At 42.8% G+C, this 27,302-nt stretch overlaps 1 protein-coding gene across 2 annotated transcripts in view; it reads right to left on the bottom strand.

Moving 5' to 3' along the window:
• The window catches only part of LOC115175478 (insulin-like growth factor 2 mRNA-binding protein 3), a 44,572-nt gene extending 22,313 nt beyond the window's left edge, over positions 1-22,259 (bottom strand). Inside the window, exons 1-8 of one of the 2 annotated variants that reach the window (XM_029734725.1) lie at positions 21,459-22,259; positions 20,491-20,551; positions 11,590-11,638; positions 7,096-7,147; positions 6,853-6,916; positions 2,496-2,777; positions 1,846-1,980; positions 1,541-1,663 (exon numbers count right to left, since the gene is read on the bottom strand). In XM_029734725.1, the coding sequence (XP_029590585.1) occupies positions 1,541-1,663; positions 1,846-1,980; positions 2,496-2,777; positions 6,853-6,916; positions 7,096-7,147; positions 11,590-11,638; positions 20,491-20,551; positions 21,459-21,633 (941 nt within the window). In that variant the 5' untranslated portion in view covers positions 21,634-22,259. The remainder of the gene's footprint in view (positions 1-1,540; positions 1,664-1,845; positions 1,981-2,495; positions 2,778-6,852; positions 6,917-7,095; positions 7,148-11,589; positions 11,639-20,490; positions 20,552-21,458) is intronic. The other variant, XM_029734726.1, reaches the window with a different exon arrangement.
• Between the last annotated feature and the right edge of the window lie 5,043 nt (positions 22,260-27,302).

The following is a 27,302-nucleotide window of genomic DNA, read 5'->3' as shown; positions in this document are numbered from 1 at the left end:
CAAGCAAAGTGGGAAGAATAAGAGCACCACATTGAAGCTGCCCAGCAACACCCGTTGGGGTGATGTCATCATGTTTGACAGTCTCCTGGAGGGGATAGAGTCTCTCCAAGAAAATGGCTAGATCACAGTCTGCCAATATGGACAGCCCCATCAAGAGGATCCTCCTGGATTATGTATTTTGGGAGAGAGTGATAAGCAGCCTGAAACATATAGCAGTAGCCATTGCACAGATTGAGGGAGACAATGCCATCCTGTCTGATGTTCAGACTCTGCTTGCAGATGTAAGTAAAGAAATCCATACTGCCCTGCCCACTTCAGTTGCTCCAAGCAGAAGAAACTGCAGTTCTGAAATACATCAAAAAGCGTGAAGACTTCTGCCTGAAGCCCATACACGCTGCAGCATACATGTTGGACCCCAAGTATGCTGGAAAGAGCATCTTGTCTGGTGCAGAGATCAACAAGGCCTATGGTGTCATCACTACCGTGTCTCACCACCTTGGCCTGGATGAGGGCAGGGTTCTTGGCAGTCTGGCGAAGTACACTTCCAAGCAAGGGCTTTTGGATGGAGATGTAATATGGCAGTTGTGCCAACATATCTCATCAGCCACCTGGTGGAAGGGACTTTGTGGATCTGAGGCTCTTTCCCCTGTTGCCTCCATCATCCTCCAAATCCCACCAACATCAGCCATCTCAGAGCGCAACTGGTCCTCGTTTGGGAAGACACACACACACACATACATACATACATACATACATACATACATACATACATACGCACGCAACAGGCTGACCAAGACAAGGGTTGAAAAATTGGTGGCCATCCGGGCAAATTTGAGGCTAACAACGAGCCATCCTCAACAAGGTTGGCAAGTGACAGTGAAGATGAGGCCTCAGAGTCTGATGTTCAAGAGGTGGACATTGAGGAGGTCCAGGGAGAAGACATGGAAGCCTGAGAGGAAGACAGTCTAGAAACTAAAGCTTTGGTTGTCTTTTTTACAGATGTATGTTGAAAACGTTTTTGGGAGATGCGATGGATCATTCAATATTCCCTTTCTTCTGTTGTTCAGTGAAATCATCCCATGTGAAGAGTCAACTCATTTAATTAAAGTTCAATTCGTAACTAAATCATTTTTTCCCTTTCTATTGGAAGGATTTAATCATTTGCAATTATGTCTACTTATGATAAGGTAAAAGGTTTGTGTTTGTCTCCATACAATATGGTAAATATATTCAATGTAAAAAAACATCTACATTTAAATGGTATTAATATTCATTCGCACATATTCCCGTTAATTCGCACGGAAAGTTTCCTCCTCTGAATATTGCCCAAAATGTGCAACCCTTGTCATGACACATTCATCTTGTTTGCAGTAATCATTCTGATGGCATGTGCAAAGAACCTATAGATTAAGAGCTCCAGAAACAGTCTGCTTTGCAATGCTTTCCCAGAATTATTAGCCAGTCAGAAATCTTGGTTTGAAAACTGTGGCTTGTGTATCTGAGTTTATGGGTGATTGTATGGGGATGTTGGTCTATTTACGGGGAGATGGTGATCTTGGTCTCTGTGTCCACTTCAATCTTTTTTAGGTTCCGTCCTTCCTTCCCGATCAGTCGGCCCACAAAGTTGTTGTGAGCCAGAATCTTCAGTGGAATCTCCTCAGTACTGTGGATAAAGGAGACACCGAGAGAAGACGGCTCAATGGGTCAAGTTATAGAATAATAATTAAGAATAGAAGTTGGGTATCCTAACATGACTGACTAGGCATGGGCAGTTGAACTCAACATGGTTTTGGAGGCCTGCTGGTTATGTGCGTGTGTATGTATGCGTTCTCCAGCTGAACTCACAACTTGGTGTCAAGGGCCTCCTTCTGCATGATCTCCATGATGGTTCTGCAGGCGTTGGAGCAGCCCTCTGGGGTGGAGTGGACCGTGATGGGCTTCTCTGCAGCTCCCGCATTCTCCTTTCTGTGGATGTCGATCCTAGAGAGGGGCAAGAGAGAGACTGATTTAGAAGGGAAGAGTCGTTTTTGTCACCCTCTAAACCCGCTACCGGCTGGTCCCGTACTACTCCCAACCGGAGACAGTCATTCATTACCCGTGTCCACCTTCCGTACTGGCTCAATCTCACAGAATCACTAAAGATAGGTGAAACGGTCAACGTCCATCGTTATCAACTTGTGAACCTCTCAAGGCATCTCATCAATAGGTAGTTGGAGCCAAAATGAACATTTTCTCAGTGAGTAATTTATTCTGTGGGAGTGAGCTTTATATTACCAAGCCTCATAAAATGTATTGATATTTATGGTTATAAATGAAGGCCATGTTCAGTAGCCAAACATAGCAGATAGAAATGTCATTAAGAGCCAATATGATTCCTAATTCTACATCTAAGAGAGGGGTGTTTGTTGTACATGCACAACGTTGTGTCCTGCTGAATGCACCCCATTAGAATGTTGTGTACATGAATTTGTACATGATCAGGGAAGCAGTCCTACTTTGAGTGTGTCTGTTTTGTGACATTGCGAATCGTGGCTCCTTCCTTGCCGATGATGGCTCCAACGAACTGTGTGGGGACGAGTATGCGCAAAGGGACATCCGACTGCAGTTTGGGGCGCGCCCCCAGGCCTGGGGAACCCGATCGCAGAGGACCACGGGGGACAAAGCCCCTCTTACCCCCACCCAGGTTCGGGGTGGCAGCAGCCGCCGTCTCGTCGGGGATGTACGACACCTTCAGGGCAAAGTCCTCCATCAGGAAGCCATTCAGCTTTTCCATCGCCCTGGCAACCACAGAGAAAAAGCTGTCAGTCACTAGGCAGGTTTCCATTGATGCAGGTTTATTTGAAAAAAGCAATGTGGCAAAAAAATAAAACATGTAATGGAAACTTCAGATATAGGATACATTTTCTAAAAGAGAATTTTTACCCGTTCGATGGGGTTGATTTTTATTTTGTTGAACGTTAATTATTGCGACAAATGATGGAAACTGTGCTTTTCAAATAAAATGATTGCCCAATAATTTTGAAGCTATGTCATGGCCCCAGTTGCATTTTCAAACAAATAATTTCTCTGTACGGAATCCATATCCTATATGTTAACATAGGGTGACCGTGAGCTGTTAGCTAAATAACCAGACGGGAAGTTAACAATGGCTTATTAGGCATAAATAAATGGTCTTTTTTTACCCCCCATATCATCATATCCAATTAGGATCTTGTCTCATCGCTGCAACTCCCCAACGGGCTCAGGAGAGAAGGTCCAGTCATGCATCCTTCGATACATGACCCGCCAAACCGCGCAGCTTAACACCCGCCCGCTTAACCCGGAAGCCAGCCATACCAATGTGTCAGAGGAAACACCATTGAACTGACGACCGAAGTCATCCTGCAGGCGCCCGGCCAGCCACACAAATGTTATTTGTCACATGCGCCACATACACATGCACCGAATACAAACTTACCGTGAAATGCTTACTTACAAGCCCTTAACCAACAATGCAGTTCTAGAAATAGAGTTAAGAAAATATTAACTAAATAAAAAGTAATTTTTTTAATTAAAAAATCACAAATAAAATAAAAATAACAAGGTTATGTACAGTGCATTCAGAAAGTATTCAGACCTTGACTTTATCCACATTTTGTTACATTACAGCCTTATTCTAAAATGGATTAAATTGTTTCTCAATCTACACACAATACTCCATTATGACAAAGTGAAAACAAGTTTAGAAATGTTGGCAAATTTTGTTTAAAAAAAAAATAACAGAAACACCTTTACATAAGTATTCAGACCATTTGCTATGAGACTCGAAATTGAGCTCAGGTGCATCCTGTTTCCATTGATCATCCTTGAGATGTTTCTACAACTTGATTAGTGTCCATCTGTGGTAAATTCAATTGATTGGACATGATTTGGAAAGGCACACCTGTCTATATAAGGTCCCACAGTTGACAGTGGATGTCAGAGTGAAAACCAAGCCATGAGGTTAAAGTAATTGTCCGTGGATCTCCGAGACAAGATTGTGTCGAGGCACAGATCTGGGGAAGGGTACCAAAAAAAAAAATGTCTGCAGCATTGAAGGTTCCCAAGAACACAGTGGACTCCATTCTTTTTTATTTTACCTTTATTTAACTAGGCAAGTCAGTTAAGAACAAAATCTTAATTACAATGACGGCCTACCCCGGCCAAGCCCTAACCTGGACAATGCTGGGCCAATCGTGCGCAGCCATATGGAACTCCCAATCATGGCCGATTGTGATACAGCCTGGAATCAAACCAGGTCTGTAGTGAAGCCTCTAGCACTGAGATGCGGTGCCTTAGACCGCTGCGCCACTCGGGAGCCTTAAATGGAAGAAGTTTGAAACCACCAAGACTTCTTAGAGCTGGCCGGCAGGCTAAAATAAGCAATCGGGGGAGAAGGGCCTTGATCAGGGTGGTGACCAAGTACCTGATGGTCACTCTGACAGAGCTCCAGAGTTCCTCTGTGGAGATGGTTTTTCTTCTGGAAGGTTCTCCCATCTCTGCAACACTCCACCAATCAGGCCTTTATGGTAGAGTGGCCAGAAGGACGCCAGTCAAAGCAGGTTGTCATGTGCCTGTTACTTAGGAGTTTGCCAAAAGGCACCTAAAGACTGACCACGAGAAACAAGACTCTCTGGTCTGATGAAACCAAGACTGAACTCTCAGCCCTGAATGCCAAGCATCACATCTGGAGGAAACCTGGCACCATCCCTACGCTGAAGCATGGTGGCAGCATCATGCTGTGGGGATGTTTTTCAGCATCAGGGACTGGGAGACTAGTCAGGATCAACGGAAAGATGAACGGAGCAAAGTACAGAGAGGTCCTTGATGAAAACCTTCTCCAGAGCACTCAGTACCTCAGACTTGGGCGAAGGTTCACCTTCCAACAGGACAATGACCCTAAGCACACAGCCAAGACAACACAGGAGTGGCTTCGGGACAAGTCTCTGAATGTCCTTGAGTGGCCCAGCCAGAGCTCGAACTTGAAAGAACAGCTCTGTAGATACCTGAAAATACAGCGATTCTCCCCATCCAACCTGACAGAGCTGGAGAGGATCTGTATGGGAGAAACTCCCCCAAACACAGGTATGCCAAGCTTGTAGCATCATACCCAAGAAGACTCGAGGCTGTAATCCCTGCCAAACAAATTACTGAGTAAAGGGTATGAATACTGGCGTAAATGTAATATTTCAGTTTATTTTTTATATATTTGCTAACATTTCTAAAAATGTGTTTCTGCTTAGTCATTATGGGGTATTGTGTGTAGATTGATGAGGGGGGAAAAAACAATTGAATCCATTTTCCACAAAATGTGGAAAAAGTCAAGGGGTGTTTGAATATTTTGAATGCACTGTACAGGGGGTACCGGTACTGAGTCAATGTGGTTAGTCGAGGTAATTTGTACATGTAGGTAGGGGTAAAGTGACTACGCATAGATAAACAGCAAGTAGCAGCAGTGTAAAAACAAAGGGGGGGGGGGGGGGGGGTTCAATGTAAGTAGTCCGGTGGCCATTTGAATAATTGTTCAGCAATCTTATGGCTTGTGTGTAGAAGCTGTTAAGGAGCGTTTTGGATCTAGACTTGGCGCTCAGGTAACGCATGCCATGCGGTAGCAGAGAGAACAGTCTGACTTGGGTGACTTGAGTCTGACAATTTTTTGGGCCTTCCTCTGACACCACCTAGTATATAGGTCCTGGATGGCAGGATGCTTAGCCCCAGTAATGAACTGAGCTGTACGCACTACCCTCTGCAGTGCCTTTACGGTCAGATGCCGAGAAGTTGCCATACCAGGCAGTGATGCAACCGGTCAGGATGCTCTCGATGGTGCAGCTGTCGAACCTTTTGAGGATCTGGGGACCCATGCCAAATCTTTTCAGTGCCCTCTTCACAACTGTCTTGGTGTGCTTGGACCATGTTAGTTTGTTGGTGATGTGGACACCAAGGAACATCAAACTCTCGACCCGCTCCACTACAACCCTGTTGATGAGAATGGTGGCATACTCGCCCCCCCCCCCCCCCTTTCCTGTAGTCCACGAGCATCTCCTTTGTCTTGCTCAAGTTGAGGGAGAGGTGTCTGACCTCCCTATAAGCTGTCTCATCGTTGATCAGGCCTACCACCGTTGTGTCATCAGCAAACTTGATGTGTTAGAGTCGTGCTTGGCCATGCAGTCGTGGGTAAACAGGGAGTACAGGAAGGGACTAAGCACGTTCCCGAGGGGCCCCTGTGCTGAGGAACGGAGTATTAGATGTGTTGTTGCCTACCCTTACCACCTGGAGGAGGCCGTCAGGAAGTCCAGGATCCAGTTTCCAAGTTAATAGAAACATAGCTAGTGTCACGGCACTGATAATATAAAGCTGTCAGTCACAGGAACTTGCTTGACCCCTCTGGATAGGCTACTGATGCAAGGTCAGTTGTGATCCAAAGTCAACTGACAATTTTATTTTTTCTCTCACTACTGAAACAAGATCTGGATGATAAAAGCATTAGAAGAATCATGTGTATTAGTGTAGGGGTGGAACAAAACCCTGTTGCTCTTCAAGGCCAGGACTGACTGTTCAAATGATCCCATTCATTTTCACACACTGTCCACGCCCACTTTATCAGGAATGGTCAGGGCTCCACACACCAGAGGGCAGCAGTGAGCTTGCTTCTCTCAGCCAGCATGTTACTCCTAAAGCAGCAACTTAGAATGGACTGCTTTGGAGGGTGACGAGGAATGCGCTGCACTAACAAATCAAAGGGGATCAATTCAAATGCAGTGTGGGGAAAGGTGCAAACCACCTAAACAAGTCTCTGCATTGTACAAGAGCAGTCTTAAAGTAAGGTGTGCTTACTGTCTGGCCTGGTCCTTGGCACCATATCGGACGTTGACCACTGCCGTGTCTGTGTCTGTATTTACTGTGGAGGGAGGGAGAGCACAGACTTAACACCCACAGGGCAATACAAGTTTATACACTAAACATGCACTTGAACTGAACAGTCACAGACTTGAACAAAGACCTACTAGAAACAGCAGATACAGAAGAAACAGAAAGGGTAAGGGGTGTGTGTGTGTGTGTGTGTGTGTGTGTGTGTACCTTGCTCACAGTTCTCCACTGTGCCATACTGAGCCAACATGCCATCCAGAACCTGAGTCAGAACCACAGGGGAGAGAATGTGATTAGAACCAGACCAGAGAGGAGTTCCAGTGAGACACCAATGTATTTTTCACACTGTCATGGGGACTCAAACTGGCTTTCTAGTAAGTACAGTTTAGTAAGTAAGCCTTGTGTGAGAGAACAGCCTATGTCTATCTCCTGTTTCTGTAGCGTGAGGCTGCTTGATGCATCAGTGGACAGGGCAGGACCCTGGACAGGACCCTGGACAGGACGTTAGTTCAGTGCAAAACAGGAAACAGCAGAGCAATTTTACTTCAATTCTGTAAGATTATACAGGTTAAGGCCAACGTTCGTCAACACCCAGCAGGTGATCAGGAACACATACCCTGGGGATAAGTTTCCCTAGGTACAGATCAAGGATCAGATTTACCTCCCCCAATTCTAAATGTAACTATTAGTGGGGGAAATGCAAAACTGACCGAAAGGTCAAGGGGCAACGCACTACAGCCACATCCCAATGTCAAGCCCATGGGCCAATCACGATAAACATTTACACTTAAGCCACAACACATTCATCAATATTTGCATTTATTATGGATCCCCACTACGCTTCCTGGGGTCCAGCAAAATTAAAGGCAGTTTATACACTTTTAAAAACAATACATTCAGACTGTGTGCTCTCAGGACCCTACTCCACACACACACACACACACACACACACACACACACACACAGTCCAAAATCCATGTGCGCATGGGTAACACCAGAGCCCTATACTACCAATCTGGTCTGAGGAATTAGCCAGGTAATTGAGTGCAACTCAGGATAACCGGTACCACCAATGTGGCTCACCTTTTAGCCAGGTACATTTCTATGGCAACGAATACTCCAGAACTAACCTGCTCCATGGTAGGCCAACTCAGGGTTAAACTCCAGTTATCCTGAATGAAGTGTTTGAGCCGTGAGTTGAAGACCAATCAAATTCCTTCATTCTCCAGACCAAATGAGGAAGACTGATTAAATATTTTATTCATCAAGATGTTCATGAGTTAAAAATAGTCATGTTCAAATACATAGACATTTGAAACTAAAACGTGCAGTAAAACTTTCGTAAAAAAGGGACTTGTGCATTGATAACAGCTCAAAACCAAAATATTAGATTTGTTCTGACAAGCACACCAAAGAAAGATATGCATCAGGAAAACTGCCCTTCTAATAATCAATTTCACATGTCCTGCTAAATCTGCAGGTAAACTTCTTTCATTTAGATTTTGGCAAAAATGAAGTTGAGGCACAGACATGGGTTGCTGTTTCAGCATCATCTCATTGACAGTTTGGCGTTGGACTAGCCATGTGAACACGCAGTTACGAGCCCAGATGGACCAGGCTCCAGTAAGCAGATGCACAACCAATATCTACCACCGTAACATGGATGAAGCTTGAGCTGGAATGTGATGCTGAAGCTAATTTCAAATAAACCCGAGTACATCTAGCTAGATATGTACCCTTTTATTTAACTAGGCAAGTCAGTTAAGAGCAAACTCTTATTTACAATGACGGCCTCCTGCGGGAAGGGGGCTGGGATTAAAAATACAAATATATGAGCGCGCCCCCCCCCCAGGGAGACCCAAGACAACATAGCAGCAGCAGAACATGGTAGCAGCAGCAGAACATGGTACAAACATTGGGCACAGACAACAGCACAAAGGCAAGGTTGTCATCAGCCCTGTGATCCAACTGGCCCTTCAACACCACCCATCAACCAGGCTGTACGAGTCAAGCAGGAGAGAGATCTTTCTATATTCATGATCTTTAATTTCCCCACATTATCAAGCTGAACTGATCTTTATCCACTTGTGAGTCCATAGAGAAAGAGACCAAAAATCTGTCAGAGCCATACCAATCTGGAAAACTTCCACTAGATAGATCTAATGTTCCTCTTCAAGTGTAGTCATGGATGAGAAGGTGGGAGAGAGAGCGAGGGACAGGAGTCCAAACACAGCCTACAGGGAGAGGACCTCCAATCATGCCCAGGCTTACTGAAAGCCACACCCCCAAGCACTCACAACCCCCCTTTCTGAACAATTAGATTCGCTCCCTGCCCCCTTTCTCCCAACCAACCAATCCCCTTCCCTCCCGCCCCTGAACCATCTCAAAGCCGTCCCATTGGCTGTTCCAGTACTGATCCTACGTTCCCTGTGGTGAAGAGCACCTGCATGTTCACTGGCTGCCACATCTGCCCGTCTCCAGGGCTCAGCCAATGAGAATCCAGGCCATTCAGGAAAGGGTGGAGTGCATTCCTGCAGGAAGCGGTGGTTGGGTTGGGGGAGGGGTGGGACAGGAGTAATGCTACACATTCTGTGAGTGTCTGTCCATAGCACATGGAGGCAACACAGAGCAGGCCCACCCACCCACCACGAGCTAGCCTAGCGAACAAGCCAGCTCTTTGCCTGCATGGCTGTGTGCTGAGGCACCATGTTGTTATCTCCCTGATAAGATACAAGGTCTCCTTTATGTCAAAGACTGTTCTGTGGTCAGTCCCTCCCTATCCCCATTCTGGTCAAATAACCATCAGCTAGATAACATGCTATAGACTACCGCCCATTTACACAGCACAAGACAAGCCAACCAGCACAAAATGCTTTTTGTCAATTTAGAACAGTTAAGTCAAAGGTGGAGAGGCTCAAATCAGTCATACTTTGGCCTATGCACTACGAGTTTAGAATGGAAGAGAACGTTGTCCATTAACTGTATTCTATTTGGTAAAAATGAGACAAACCATCCTTTTGTAAAGTAGATGTTTCCTGTGAAACAGACCCAGTCCATTATCTTATTTAGACAGCGAGCAGAAAGGATCGAGGATTATCTTAGACAAGTGGAACTAAATGAGCAACCTGTGGGAAATACCAAAGATGACTTAGGGTTGAGCGGTAAATGTTCATACCGTTTCTGTACTATAGTGGGATAAACAGTATTACCAGAAGTGCACACCAGGGGCGCTATAAAAAAAACGAAATAAATGTTTTTTTGTGCACAAACAATTTAGACACCAGGGATCTTGATCCAGGAGGGGTTTGAATGTCTCTGCTGTAAACAATAAGCTTGAGCTTGACATCAGGTACTTAGCTAGCAAGTTAGCAAACCAAATGCACAGCTGGAGCCTAGCGCTGGATATAATTTGACACGTTACATTTCTTATAGTTCTGCTAAACGTATAGTTCTAAGCAGTGGCATAGCACAACCCTGCTGCAGGGGTATTAAATCATATCGTCAGTATTTGAAAATACCCTGGTATAACGTACATCTCCCAAGCCTACTAAGAATGCGTCTGATTCTCGAGACAAACGACCACTAGTATAAATCCCTTTCTGAAGGCAGTACTGCAGGGCAATTCCAATTGATAATGAATGGGAGTAGGTGGTGTGTAGAAATAACAACAGATCTGACCATGTCTAGATGAGCAAGGTTTGATCTCTCGCACAGGCCGGGGATGCGCGCACACACGCCATGCGTGTCACACTCTTGTTGCACAACACACCTTACTCTACACCTGCAGTGTATTAGTAGGTCACCCGCCTAAAAGGTAATCCTCTGGCGTTACAGACGACCACAGCTCCAATGATCACACACACACACACGGCATGAGCACAACAACCAACAAGTCTGCAGCAATGAAATAGATGAGGTAATGTAGGCACATTAGAAATATGATACTGTCATTACCACCAACAATAGCTTGAAAAAGACTGTTCTATGCTTGCTTTATGCTGCTACTCACTTACCTCCTTATCAGGTTTTTCTGGACGAAATAGTCTGACAAAAATCAACTGCTAAATTAGTACCTGTACTAAAAAGGTAAATTAAGTACCAAAACACAACCTATTCCCTTCATAGTGACCCTATGGGACCTGGTCTAAAGTAGCGCACTACATAAGGAATAAGGTGCCATTTGGGGCGTGAGCCTAAGTATTGGGTCTTCCCTGTGGCTCAGTTGGTAGAGCATGGTGTTTGCAACGCCAGGCATGGTGTGTGCAACGCCAGGCATGGTGTGTGCAACGCCAGGCATGGTGTGTGCAACGCCAGGGTTGTGGGTTCGATTCCCACGGGGGGCCAGTACAACAAAAAAAAAAAATGCATGAAATGAAATGTATGCATTCACTACTGTAAGTCGCTCTGGATAAGAGCGTCTGCTAAATGACTAAAATGTATAAAAGTACCATAATGGGACAGCCAGAAGAAAAATGGTGACCTGCAAGACCAGCCTCTGTTCTAAAGAACTAATGAGTGAATCCAAAACCAAAATGGAATGCAAAGATGGCAAAGAACCTAGTCAGTGGACTCGTTTACACCCAATAAAAAGCCTTACATTCACATCCTGTTTCAAAGTATTTTTTTAACGTTAGTTCCCATTGAACAGGACCGAGTATAGATCGTTAGATCCAAAGCTTTACCAATGGACCAATTAACACTTACCTCCCACTGCAGATGAGGCGGGATGTTCCTGATCTGCAGCTTACAGCTCCTAAAAGGAAACAGAGGGGTAGAGAAGGGAAGAGAGAGTGGGAGAGTCAGTCAGCATTAAGGGTCGGTTGGGCTAACGGACAAATTGACCCGTTCAAAAAATTAAAGTAATAAAACAGCAAGCTAGTAGGTGCCTCCTTCCATCATTCTGTGCTCTGTAAGAGGGGAGAGGTGCACAAGCTGTGGACATGACTAATGTTTTAATACCACTCCCAAGCCCAGCGGGTGTGCACCAGAGGAGGGAGGAATGGATGGAGAGCGGGAGGGAGGGAAGGAGAGAGAGGCTGTTACATTGTTGGACTGGTAGCTTGATCGTGTGGAGAAACTGTTCAAACCAGCTGATAATGAGAAGCATCGGGTGGGAGAGAGGGAGGGAAGAGAGGCGTGGGAGGGAGGAGAGGTAAGGAGGGAGGAAGAGACAGGAAGAAAAGGAGAAAGGCAGAGGAGGAGAGTGAGCGCAGAAAAGGGAGGGATGCCAAGCCCAGGGAAGAGGGAATCTCCACTAGCTGTGTCAAAGCAGAGAGAACAGATGGGGATTCAGAACGAAGGAGCGCTCACATCACAGTCAACAGGAGCACAGTGGCGCAGAACAGACTATCCTACCAATTACTGTACAACTCTGGCTTAGTATTCAGAATGTCCTGCATTTCAAACTCCAAATCACATTTTGAAAATGTTGTTTCAATGAAAACATTGTGAAAACCAAGGACACAAATACTTTAGAGGTCATACAAATGCTTGGTTGGAGTAGTGAATTGTAACGAGTCTGGATATAAACAGTTCAAGACAGGTCCCGTGTGGCTCAGGTGGTACAGCATGGCGCTTGTAAGGCCAGCGTTGTGGGTTTCGACTCTCATGGGGGACCAGTATTGGAAAGGAGTATGAAAAATGTCGCTCTGCATAAGAGCATCAGCTAAATGACTAAAATGTACTATGTAATTTGGTGTACTTGTGACACGTTTGATAAAAAGGCGATGGTTTGGACCAGGGAGATATAAACGTGGGAACAGTGTCCAGGCTGCTCTAAAGTCCAGCACCTGTTCCCACACACTAAAGGAACACAATGTACATGCAGCTGGGAGTTCCAGCACAGACTGACCCCTACTCAGTTCTACACAGACCGTACACCCACCCACAAAACACGATATCCAACACTCCTAACAAAAACCTAACCCCTACAATCTTACTGTAAACTTCTCCCACTGACATCTAGACAAGACAAACGACACCAAAAACAACAAACACCTTCCACAAGGACCAACAAAAAAAATCCATATCATTGGCGAAAAGCACAGTTTTGACCAGGAAATGAAGACTTGGGTGTGGTTACCATGAAATGTCAAAAGATCTTTTGACACCTGACAGAAAACACATTGGAAACTTTGTAGTTTGTGGGTCAGGACTAAAGCTTTGCAGAGCAGCAATGAGCAGGCCTCAATTCTTCATCTGTATTATTTGTTCCTCAAGTTTAGGATGTGCATATCACACTCCTGCTCTTCACGGACTTAAAAGTTTAAAAGAGTAGAGAAGTCTAATACAATCGAAATATGATTGAGTTCAAATTGAAAACATGCTTTCCTACTCAACTGGTTTTAAGCTGTGCATGTCAATGAGTGAGTCAAATGTTAGTGTTTTGATGAACAGGCTGGTTGGTAGCCTTAAAGATGTTTCTCAGCCCACCACCCACACGGCCCAGCTCACACTTCATTATATATACACACACACACACCCACACGGCCCAGCTCACACTTCATTATATATACACACACACACGGCCCAGCTCACACTTCATTATATATACACACACACACACACACACACACACACACACACACACACACACACACACCCACACTTCATTATATACACACACACGGCCCAGCTCACACTTCATTATATACACACACACGGCCCAGCTCACACTTCATTATATACACACACACGGCCCAGCTCACACTTCATTATATACACACACACGGCCCAGCTCACACTTCATTATATACACACACACACACGGCCCAGCTCACACTTCATTATACACACACACACACCCGCACGGCCCAGCTCACACTTCATTATATACACACACACACACACGCACGCACGGCCCAGCTCACACTTCATTATATACACACACACACACACACACGGCCCAGCTCACACTTCATTATATATACACACACACACACACACACACACGGCCCAGCTCACACTTCATTATATACACACACACACGGCCCAGAGAGAAAACAAGCTTTACGTTGGAGCATATGTGATGCACAGAAATCCACATGTGCAGTCTAGAAGGTTTGTGGGCTTCCATGCATGCAGGACTAGGCCACAGTGAAAACTTAGTAGGGGAAAGTTCAATGACATTTACCCTTGGTATTCATTTATTTCCATCCCCCCACGTACAAACAAAGATTTACAGATTCTTTAACATGCACTCTCAATCTGGAGGAACTTTCAGCATTGTCACACCAACAGGACCTCAAATGAATTGTATTCATTTATTTGGACCATAAAGATAGATTCTAAATGGCGAATTGTAGAAAAAAACACCATTAGGCGTCCGAGAGGAATTCCAGCCCTTTCCGGTCTACTGTGCCATTCCTGGCTGATCCGGCCCCCTTTTTCCGTGTGTGCGTTGCTCTGCATTGCAGTGGGAATGCTGTGCAAAATGTGCAAATGCACCAAGCACTTCAAGCCAGTTTAGCCTATAGCTCCACACACACGGACGAAGTCAGCCGGGTTATTGGGGTGGGGGTGCATTCCCCTGTCCCAGCCTTTGATTTGGGAAAAGGGGTGGTTTGGGGAGGGGGGGGGGGCACAAGGGCCCTCTGCCCTGTAGGGGTGGGGTCTCGTTTCCATGGACACAAAGTCCACTGACAGAAACATGGAGGGGTGTGGGGACCGAGGGCTGAGTTGTCATGTGATGTTGTGTGTGTGTAAAACCCATAGGAGGAATCCCATGTCGAGCAACAGACTTCCCCACATCCATCCCCGTTTCTCACTACCATGATCATCCATGTCACTACCCCTCCCCCCACCATCCATCTTATCATACAAACAATACTCAACAGAAACACTGGCACCCACACTATAAAACCCACCCATGTCAGGAGAAACACCAACTCACACCCAGGTCTGTGCTCAACGCCCATCCATCCACACTCATTGACTATTCAATATGCAGGCGTTCTGAATGACTCAACTCAAAAAACTGCTCACTTTCCGCTGCACTCTTACATGGGCCCTTCCACTTCCCAACAACTGTCCATTCTGCAGTAAAAAAAAATCTAAAATGTATAGCAAAAAAATAGCTAAATTGATTTGAGCTAGAATTTGAATATTAATTAAATCTGATGATTTACACATAAATAGCTAAACATTTTACTTTCCCTGCAGCATGGTATGCAATGGTTCTGTAGCATAAAAAAAACCACACTATCAGTGTCTCCTGCGCCATGATAAGCATGAGTGAGTTTAGGGCCCTTTAGTCCCACTAGCTAGATGGGACAAGGGGCCATAGAGAATTTCGGGCACCTCCGTGTTTCCATCCAAAATCCCTTCTTTGCAGGTTGGGCCCCACAGTGACCTCCTGACCCCAAATTCTTTAATATGAGCTGGGAGCTACTACTCCTCACAAAGCCGCAGTTACTGGGTTAGAATGACCATGGAAGTGGGCTTTGCTTTTACGACTTGGGATTTTTTTGTCTGTTAGTTAAATGAATAGAGCAATGGGTGTATTTTTTTGTTTAAATGACGATGGTTAGGATTTAATGACCTACACCCTTCGCCATTTGATGAGAATATTGATCATATTTTATCTACATCTGCGGTTTTAGAACGTGTGAGAAAGTTACTGTGCCAATAAAACTTCATATTTGTTGCCTGGTATAAAAAAAAAATATTAAAAAAAGGTATTAGACTAATACTAAACTAGGTTCAAGTTGAACCATCTTCACAAGGCAGACTGGTACGAGTTGTGGAATTTTACATTACTGACATTCAATAACACTGATTCATCAACACTTACACAGCAGCTTCCTACTCGCCCCTTGACCTGACTGAATGCCCCGACACACACGGGCCACCTCTCAAATCACGCCATTCTTTTTTTCAAACAGTTGGGAGTTATATTTTATTTCAGTGTTTTACTCAAACTAATGAATATAGCTTAATCAGGTCACAGTGTAACATGTTATAGGGTTTGTGTGTGTCCTACAAACTGACTAGTACAGCTAATAGGGCATGAGAGTAAACATGAAATTAAGCTAATTAGTGAGCAACTATAAGTAGCCAAAATACACCTATACCCTAAATTTGTGTGGCTGTCCGCTGGCCCCTAAACAACCTTAACTTATTGCATTTTCAACTCTTGTAACCCCTCATGATCAAGCTACAGAGATTATATTATGTAGGCCAAAGATGAACAGCGACTATGGAAAATGTCACCTTGGAGTTGGACTAAGGCAAATGGCACACTTGCACCAAAACCTAGCCCCCCCACCCCAACAACCTGCACGCACCCCTCAATGTGCCTATCCCACCCAGGCCCCCAGTGTTTGGTCTGGAGCTCTGCTGGTCGGCTAATGCGTAGCAACCTAGCGGTGCCAAAAGCCCTGGGACCTCACTTATAAACCATGTGTATGTACAAAATATGACCCAAACATGGGTGCGCTAGTTCACACGCAAAAGTTGCCATTTATTTTTAAAAAACTGCACTTGAAGTGAGATTGTGGGAAGCTTCCCACAAACTTTAGACCATGTGTACACAGTTTCTAGTGGTGGAACTATTGCATTGCAAGCAGCCAAGTATTTTGTTAAATGGCGGATAAGATGGACTCGTTCATAACAAATAACAGGTTAATAACAATATGCAATTGTTTGTCGTTAGTGAGAAGAGAGATCAATTTAGTTTATCTTGGCATTCTAAAATATTTAGAAATAGGCATCTATTTTGCTCGGCTATATTAATTATATTATGGGCTCCAGAGTGGCACTGCGGTATAAGACATTGTATCTCAGTGCTCGAGGCGTTACTACGATTCCAGGCTGTTAACACAAGCAGCCGTGATTCTGAGTCCCATAGGGAGGCGCACAATTGGTCCAGGTTAGGGTTTGGCCGGGCTAGGCAGTCATTGTAAATAAGAATTTGTTCTTAACCGACTTGCCTAGTTAAATAAACTTTAATTCAATTGCTGAAAAAAATTCCTCACCTTTCCTGTGATGTTTTCATACTCACCAGGTAGCTTATAGGCCTACAACAAGTTACAATACCATTCTTCTGATCTTTCGTTTAATAGGACACTTGATAGCTTATTTATTTACTACTATTTCAAGCGCGTTGCTCTATGCTGTCTGGTCAGGAGCGTAGTTTAGCGGTAGAACGAACGATTACACTGCCCTACCACGCAAAAAGGCAGTAACTGCTCATTTGGTGAGAAATGTGTTATTCATTGTAGCAAAAATGACTACATGCTTAATCGTGTGGACAAGTATCCTGCCTCGTGTTTTGGAGAAAATTGGGGTCATGTTAGCAGTAACTGCATAAAGTTACTGTAAAACCAAGGTAAATTAAACCCATATTTCTCAGTTCCAAGCTATGAACAGTTACTGCCTTTTTGCTTGGTAGGGCAGTACAGGCTACTTCCGTACGTCTCAATACTGTCATTTCAAATTGTGTGTGTAGATCATATTTTATTTGTAAACATAATATATTTTCATAACCTTTGCAAAATAAATTCCTCACCTTACTGGCCTTGATAGGTCCATACTCCCGAGGTATCCTACAACAAATTAATTGGGCCCCATTAGACAGGCTATTTTTTCAAGTATTTTGCTCTATAAGATAGGGAGCGTGGTTTATAACAAACAGTAGAATTTAACAGGTGAACAGAGAGCTCATCTTCTGCATTGAAGTGTGTATGGCTACCACTAAGTAGACGTCGTGTCAGAAGTCGTGGGCAGTGAAGCGTATAGGTTAAATAAAAAGTAAAAACAAAACACCTGTTTACAGGTCCACAGCAATTTGCAATTGTGTTTGTCTTTCAATACCGTTGTCTGTCAGGTAGCCTAGGTGTGCAGAAAATGTCATGCCTATCAAACCACCAAAGACCTTTGATCAAGTTCGCCATTTCTTTCAGAAAACTGACTCGGCCTAATTCCAATACTTGCAAAGTTTGCAGAAAATAGGGGTTATTGTTGTCACCATAAAAAGGTGAATAATGGCCGTTTTTCAGGTGGAGTAGTAATGTTTGTTCGCAGAATTTCAGGACATTCTGATGTATAAATGGGAAACATTCGTATGTATAGCGTGCGACAAGTTCATAAATCTCTAGATATTTTTGTACGAGTGCAGTCTTTTCAGAAAGGGCGGACGTAAATAGTGTGAAATTTACACAACAGTTATGAGGCCCCTGGTCTGCCCTAGAAAGCATATGGAAATTACGATCCCCAGAACGGCTAAACAATTTATAGAGACGTTTTGGGATCTAAAATTTGTTGATGAGGATCAAGTTCGATTCCCACGGTGAATCTTTTAAAAGTTCGCCATAAATCAAGATATTTAATTAAATAGTGATGCATTCTGACTACTACATTTGTAGTCATACATGACCACGTGCTGACAGACCAGCCACGGGACGGCAGGCTACAATGAAGCTCATGCCCTCATCAACTCTGGACCTCAAAGCTAGTTCCACTACCCCCCCATTGTTCCCCTCTAATCAGGCACCGATTTAGATCTGGGACACCAGGTGGGTGCAATTAATTATCAGGTAGAATAGAAAACCAGCAGGCTCTGGACCTCGTAGGGCAAGACTTGAATACCTCTGCCTTAGACATTAAGGTTGACTCAGGCAGGATGAAAATGACTACATTGACCACAATCCTTTGCTAGTAAAGGCCACTTTCACCATGATCCTTAAATATTTTTTTGGTGCCATTCAGCAATATGGCGGGCTTCAAATTCAAATACTTCCGGCTTCACGTGCCATTGGGAGTTTTCCACAGGAATAAGTGGATGACGTCAGCGCTATCACCATCTACTGGTTTTAATGTCTACGGTCCCACCCTGGAACACTGGAGGACACCAGGAGCCTCTGCCTCCTTGCTCGCACTTCCCCTTCCCACAAGTTCAAAGGTTAAGTTGTGGTGATTGGCCGAGCCTCCAGCTGACACTCAGCGGGCTGGAATGCAGAGGGGCCCCAGTGCACACTTCAGTGTGTGTGTGTGTGTGTGTGTGTGTGTGTGTGTGTGATGGGCAGGATACTGTTCCCAGTCGCTCCTATAACCTTTCCTGTGGCAAAAGGGGGACTTCGTCTTTCTCTTTTTTTGTAGGTGGAGGCCAAAAAGCACCAGGCTTACACTTCACTATATATTTTTATTTAACTAGGCAAGTCAGTTAAAAGGCCTACCTACTATAAAGGCCTACCACTACAGATCGCCAGTGTGTGTAAACCTACACATGTCAAAGTCTAATCATTTAGCAACAAAATATCTAGCACTTTGGGAGGGGAAAGGTCAACAAATTGACCAGAGTGATTTGGCTTTTTTTTTTTTTAATAGGTTCATGATTCCATCCCAATAATGAACGAGCTAAAAGCAGTAAACGTATTTAGGGGAAGCCCTTGCGGAAGTTCATTTTGGCCCTAACCTCGACAATTCAATGCATGGACAATTCAAAACATGCAAATAAATATATCCACTATAATAATTGTATATTTTAAATATGTTAACACCATTTTGTGCAGAACGTCAATAAAACAGATTTTTCGATTTAGTAGGCCTAAATGGTGGTATCGGCAATTATACAAATCCTAATTCTGTTAAACTTGACTTCAATATACATTTTTAAAAGTTGTGATCAGATGCTTGTTTCTAATTCCTTACAAACATAGCAGCAGCCTTTATCTACTGCTTTTAGCCCAAATTATTTAAAATCATTAAAATGCACATCTAAACACATTAAAGTGCATTTCGGCTCTAAATCCTCTTCCTCCAAATCCTCAAATGATTACAATAATTACTCATTTCAATGACAGCAATTAAAATCCAAGAAAGGTTTAATAAAGGACAAAATGTTTCATGTGGCGGATATCCTACACGCCACGCCAAATTGTTTCATTTTTTTCTCCCTCGTCCACGTAAATGAGGATCAATATTGCCCAAGACTAAAGGCTATAACTCAGCATAGTTTAATCCTGTTGACTGTAGCCTACACCGAGCTACATGGTCTTTAGTAGACCGGGGGTTTTCCGAGTCCATCTCGTGCACCATCGCAAAGAGAGCAGAAGCGTGGGGCAGCAAGGGAGAATCACGGCCAGATCCTTCCCAAATGGACGACTTCAGAGGGCCTACGCCTCAACACACACATTCATACATGTACACACACCTAAGCAGGCCCAGAATGCTATTGCTGCTTAAAATAGCCCTACAGTTTCCAAGTGTTAAACACTTGGAGATTTGCACTATATAGGCTAACTACTTCCACAGATGGGAATGGTGTCTAAAATAAGGTACATTATTCACCCAAAAAAAGTAGCAGCATATTTTAGGTCGCCATAGGCGTGACGGTATGAGATCCTTCATGCCCTTATAATTCGACCTCTACACACACACCCTATGAATTTCTGCTTGCCCCAAATGAACAAACATTTCGTCCCTTCCTGCTGACGCCCCAAACACTGACTACAAGACACAGACGACTTCAATCAAATAACGTTACAAAAATAACATGTTTCCAGAAGTGTCGATGGAGATATGTACAATGTGGCTGAGGACAGCAGCAGCCCCTTATAGCGTAAATGGATCAGTTGGACAATACATGAGTTTATAATCAGAATTTACCTTTGACGTTTAGGGACTGAGTGTTCCACCTCTAGGAGTTTTCCATGTAGTTCAACTTTACCTATAGTGAGGAGAATAAATGCAATTTTAGTTCACAATTAGTTTTGTTCTCTTCAGCTGTTCTCATAGGCAGCCAAAAGTAGGCCTCAACTATAGTTTATGACCAAAAAGGCCTGGCACGAAATTACGTTAATTTCAATCCGAGGCACAATTGTGTGACCATTCAAATTACACAAATGACTTTATTTTCACCCAACGTAACGTGAATGTCTATTCTAAACGGTTAAATATGGTATCGGTGACAAGCATGACACCTGAGCTCAATACGAGGATAATTCGTAAAATCGTAATTTTTTATTTCTAGATTGTGGCCTGCTGAATGCCAGTTTGTCCCACATTGCGTACATTTGTTGTCGTTTCTAAATTGTAAATAAAAAGTAGTTTGCATTAGTCTTGCATTTCGTTGGCCTACATTTGACCAATACACAATTAAGCCACCTGGTGTGTCAGCATAGGGCACATGCACTGTGTACTATAATTTAACAAGTTAGGCCATACTTCCATTGCGACTTTGTTGGTCCACGAAGAGAGTGTAAGCTCAAAGGCGGCAACAAAAGTAACATTACAGAGTTACATTTAATCGAAGTGATCCACGTTAGACACAAGCCCACAATGTGCGGCCACTGCCTGTGTGCCCCATTGCTCTGACAGGCGTTCCTTCCTTCACTCAAACAAGTAACTTCAACGTTTTTGTACTAGATAAAACTCACACTTTGAATTTATCAAAGGAATGGACTATCCTTCTACGGTGTCAGGAGCCAAGTGTGAGGCAAGGCGACAAGCTTGGATACACCCCCACCCTATTGGGCTCCATGCATCCATCTACAGCGGTTAAAGTAAACCCGTAGCCATTTCCGCAATTAAAGCACCGTTTACGCACCGCTCGAACGCCTTTTTTATTGTCTCACCTGAAAGAATGTCGATGGCCATCATTGCATTCTTTTCATCGGGGCAATCCACGAACGCATAACCAGTTTTGACGAGAAACGGACCACTGTGCGGAATCTTCCACTGCTCAAATATAGTTTCCAAGTCCTCGGCACTCGCCTCTTCACTCACGTTTCCAATGTACAGCTTATTCATGTTCTGCGCTGAAATTGACAATCTTTACGCAGAAGGAAATCGTGATTTACTCTCTCGGGTTTGGAGTCGCCAAAATCGCCTTACTACTCAACGGAGTGGCGGTGGCGTGCTTCCCCCAGTCGTTGAAGCCACAGAAATATTTGACGGGCAACCTCGTCGCGTTTGCGCTTACTCGCCCTTCTCTATCGCGAAAAAAAAAAAAAAATCTTAATTATTTATTCCGTTTCTCCAAAACGATAGCTGACTGAGTGAAAAAGGAGGAGACACGACTTTTTTGTCTTCCTCCAAACCCCTTGGCAAAGAGACAGAGAAATTCACACACGTTAAGGCTCGTGCCCGCCTCTGAATAGAACCAATATGAAGAAGGGGAAGGAAAAAAACGAGGATATTCCGGCTTTTTTGAATGAGCCACGTGTTCAAACTACAAATCAACCCCGCACGTGAGGAATCCCAGTTGCTCAATTAAGTGTTGGATTGGGAAAATGTCACGGGAATCTGGGGTGGGGACCGTGGAGTCGAGAGAAAATGAGGGGAAGAGTGGATTGGTGTTGGGGGGAAAAACCTGGCGAGCTATGTGAGTTAAGAGATTCCGTGAGAACCCAGTGTATCTTTTACTAGAATCACATTTGTGTGCCTTTCTCTGCAAAGCCTCGCTTCCCATTGGCCGCTGGGTCGAAGTAGTAAAACAGCAGTGCGCGCACGGATATAGCAAGGGGCAACAGTGTTGCGGAGGTTTGCGCGCACGCGAGACTGCGGTGGGTGTAGGGTAGGCATACTATAGAGAACATTATGGTGGGAGAGGAAGAAGGGGGGAGGTGCCATTCATAAATTATGTCGCTCGATGTTATAATTTATGCATGTGAAACACATTTGAATTGGATTGAATCAATGAAAGTTTAGAATGCGACCTCCCCTAGGCCCATGGCCCGGTCAACATGGGAATGACACGCTTACTACCAACCACATGACGGCATCCATCTTCTCTAACAAGATTCTGGTGGTTCCCTGCTTTTGTCTACAATACAGATTTGTCCATGTCCACACGAAATGGCAGAGAGGGGAATAGGATGTCTTGGGGCGAGATTACTTGTTTGTTTTCGAAAACACTCATCTGGAGAAGAAACCTATAGTAGAAGCTACTGCATATGGCGAACGGCTTACTATTTCCGGCATGGGTATATATATATATATATATATATATATATATATATATATATATATATATATATATATATATGCTATGTACAGAGAGGGAAGGTCTCGTCATCCAGAGAAATGCCCCTAGCGATTTGGCGACAACAAGCAAGCACGTTTCTTTCAAATGCAGTCTGGCTGGGCTTGGTACATTAATTGAGACAATTAATTACACTTGTTAATATGTATCCAGTGTAAAATAATTGCAGTTATGGGTAGATGAAATTCACAAACGTGGACCTTCATTGACAAGTTCCAAATTACTAGGCTACATTTACCATACGTATGATCTCAGTCCGTCAAATATCCATGCTGATATTCAGGCTAAAATAAAAAAGATGTTCAGCTAAAGACATTTTGAGGGAATAATAGAATGAAAGTGTAATCCATGAAATTAGAATTGGTCTAATTATTCTACGTTCTAAAGTGGATTTATATCGGCTCAATAGGCCCACATTCGAAACGCATGCAAGGCCACTGTTGAATACCGTTTTAGTGATTTTACGCACACATACCTGAGTAGAGTTGGATAGTTCATAGTTTAGCCAGTACCTATACAACTTGTTTAGTACTACACAATATGCCTGGGAGTGCACGGAGTTTATTCAGCTGATTATTCAACTTTTAGAAAATGTGTGTGAGCAACACCTAATGCCATATTGATAAAATGCCTTCTTCAAATGTATAGGAAAATGTGCAGGAAAAGTTAGTATTTTTTAAGAACAATTGATGATTTCAGTTTAATGGACATGTTAGGCATAAGGAAATAAATGGTGTCTTGTCAAAGCCTCAAACGGTAGGTCCTCTGCTATGGCACACTGGCAGCACTTTAGTTAACGTCCTCTGAGCTGGCCAAACAGAGTGCTCTACTATTGGTTGGAAAGACTGACCAATCACAGAGCTCATTCTCACTCCCCTACCACTCTGGCTGGCTCGAGCTCAGCGTGTTCAGTCATTGGCTCTTTTGCACCGCTATTCTATATGAATCAGCGCGCGAAAGAAAATGTAGTTTTTCTCCTTATGAATAAAGGTGATAATCAATTATTAATCTAACGAAATAATTAAGATGCAACTAGATACATGTTAGGCTACGCCACAAAAGCAGTCCCATTATTTGAGTTGGTAAAGTGAGTTAAATTTGGAGATGGAAATGATCTTATATAAAATGGAAATATAATTACAAGGAAGTCCTAAATGAAATGGTTTCAAACACACCACTATTAGGCCTACACGTTCTTCTGCTTCGCAAATTCACCTGTAACTGATTAAATGGTGAACATTAGGATATGTGTAATCTTTTCCTAAGCATGTAAAAGCCTATTAAACTTTAAACAATCAATGAACAACCGCGTTATGAATTCGTTACAGTTCAATAGCCTATATTGATTCAATGTATTAAATGATCCCAACTCTAATTACATGCGTTGTGAAATAACGAAATGTTTATATGAGGCAGCCTATTACACATTTACAGAAAACCATGTGTTCATATAGATAAAAGATTGGACTATCAGTGTGACTTAGAGTCTACACTTTGTTTACGTCCAACAAAAGTCGCAGTCCTTGTGGCTTACGATTCCAGGCTTGAACAAGGCGCTCAGGGACTGCGAACCGGTGAACATATCCGCGGGGAATGTACATAATTAGCCCCGCCCCCATTCTTTGGGGGAAACTTCGGTATGGCTGTTTTCCATAGGGATAAACAGGCTTCCATAAAGAAAGTTTCAGACCCGAGACTACGTCTTGTGTGGAATGTTTAAAGATTGTTATGAATGGAAAGCACACGGGAAACATCGGTGAGATTTTAAGATCAAATAGGATTATATTTCTTTCCATAAGGAAGTTTAAACAATATATATATAGTAAGTGATATATCGTGTTGTGGGGAACAATGTCTCATTCGTTCCGGTTGTCAGTGAAACAAGGGATACCGTTTTGGGTGAAACTGCAATCTAACCCTTAACAACTACAATCGAATCCATATCTATTTATTTATACTTCAGTCGACTATCTCTAATCATCTCTTTGTTAGTCTCGATTCATTCCAATGGCTGACTGCTTGAGATAGAACGTATGGAACATTCTTGTCGTGAACGCCATGTTGTAGTGAATTTCGAAAAAACGTGTTTGAGAACTTTTATCTAAGGATTTTTATAATTGATGTGATATTGGATAAATTGCTTTTTGAAACTGACATTCATATATGTCACTTAAATTGCATTAAATGTACCTTAAATGTTTTTAAAGAATTGTATTGGTCTTTTCCCCTGTGATGTCCCCCTATAGACTTCCACTAATATCTTCCACACAGAAAATGGCGGTATTCTGCCTAGGCCTATTTCAATAATCATTCTAAACAACGTCTATTGGTAATGAAAGTTTCTAAGCAAATGACAAAATATGAAATGAATTAACATTAACTTTCTAAACATTGTTTGTTTCCTTTACATAGTCCTTTTAAAAAAACGTGTGATGTTAAAGACTGTTTCTGAAGTGATTTGCATTGGACTATGCATTCAAATTGTTGTTCAAGACTCGTTTTTGTCAGCCTCTGGACCTAGGCCTACTTTTATGTGAATGTAAGTGTGATATTTTTAATTAGTGATTCATAGTATTGCTGGTGAAGATGTTCAAGATTTCTTGTAATGAACTTAGAAATAGCTTAGGAAATGTGACTCACAGGAACTTTTTAGGAATGTTTTAATAATTCAATATTTGTTTGATAACAGCAATTAACTTGTCAGAAACCTGTCCAGAAAAATAGATGTTGATGCATTACACTGTACAATATTACATTAAACAATAGATCAACTGATTTCCAAATGTCAGCTAATTGTTTTCTTGATAGAAATGAATTGTCTAATATCAAGTTGCAGTATATTGTCATTTCATGGTACATTTTATTTACTCCAATTCGATACAAAAAACACATTTATGACTGATAACCTCAGGGAATATTATGCAGTTGAATTCTATTTCAGTAAACGTCATGATTTGAAAATATCTACATGTTTTTTTATATATATTAAATTATATCAAATGAGTTTCCTGAATGGTCTTCAGGTAAAATGGAACTGCCCCAAGCTCTGATGCAAACTACTCTTCAAGTCATTAGCCTATGTTAATTTGTTAACACATTTCCAATTTGCTTTGGAATATATAATTAACTTGTGATCAATGTTTGATTATGGTGTTATGAAATCATATTTGAAACAGTTATTTATTGGTGTTGTATTGAAGCAACTGTACAAAGAAAAAAATTGGTTTTACAGGGTCAGACATAGTAGTACAGCACCCCTGGATAAAATGATGGTTAAGGGCATTGCTCAAGGGAACATCAACATATTTGTTGCACCTTGTCTGCTCAGCTATTCGAACCACCAGCCTTTTGGTTACTGGCCTAATGCTCTAACCGCTTGACTAGCTGCCACCCTTAGTGCCAATGGTAAGAACATTCATAAGAAGACAACAAAATATACTTAAGTTCAGACCTAGCCTCTGCAAGTTTGAAAACCAAACAGATTAAAACACCTCTCACCAATAAAAAAAACTACTGGCATGCAAGCTGGCAGCTGGTATAGGCTTTCAAATGAATAAAAAACAAACACATCTACAAATACAACTTGATAATAAATGTGAATTAACAACAAGTGACAAATTAGCAGAGTGCAACTTTCAGAAGGTTGCAGATAAATGTGTGATGAATAGAGTATAATGACTTATGTATTACATGGTAAAGTATCATGTCTGTTCTATATTCTGGACATCATATTTTCATCTGCTGTGGTGTGAACTTGGCACCCGGAATCAGAATAACATATGTTGAAGAGGAAAATCTTTCAAATAAACCTTTGGTCAATGGAAAAGAGATCTTGCCTGATTCATTTAGATACTATATAATCACACCAACTGAATAATAACTCCGTTAAAGTAGGTCTATAGACAGTCATGATAGATCAGGGATGATGAACAGTTATCATCTCAGTCCAAAAACCACCCCTAGACCCTTACCTACTCATTTGGTGTTTGCAGATCTGAAAGAGACAGATATGTTTGAGCAATATGGCAGAGAAAACTTTAGAGGTCTATCACCATCTTGCTTACACCTATCTGTCTCTTTCAGATCTGCAGATACAGAAGCGATAGGAGCTAGGGTTGTTTTGGAACCGGGCGGAACTAGTCATTAGAAATGCACTATTTAGGGAATAGGGTGCCCTTTGGGGGACACATTATGTTTCTGCTCATGAGGTCAGGGAATAGGCTATCAGCTCATCTTGACTGTGAGGAAGAGGATATCCTTGTGCCACTGTTTCTCCTTGCAGACATATAGCAGAGATAGCCGTGCAGTTGTGTCGGGGTTCCACCTCAAGGGCCACTCATCTGGTTTCCACACATGTGAAAGTCACTTTTACATTTCCTAACACAACTTTGTTTTATTGGTTTAACCAGTGAATGTTTGATTCACCAATGTTTTT

The sequence above is a fragment of the Salmo trutta genome, chromosome 36 (assembly GCF_901001165.1).
Source record: "Salmo trutta chromosome 36, fSalTru1.1, whole genome shotgun sequence".
NCBI lineage: Eukaryota > Metazoa > Chordata > Actinopteri > Salmoniformes > Salmonidae > Salmo > Salmo trutta.
The sequence above is the reverse complement of the archived record's forward strand: the minus strand, read 5'-3'. Positions and strand labels throughout refer to the sequence as shown.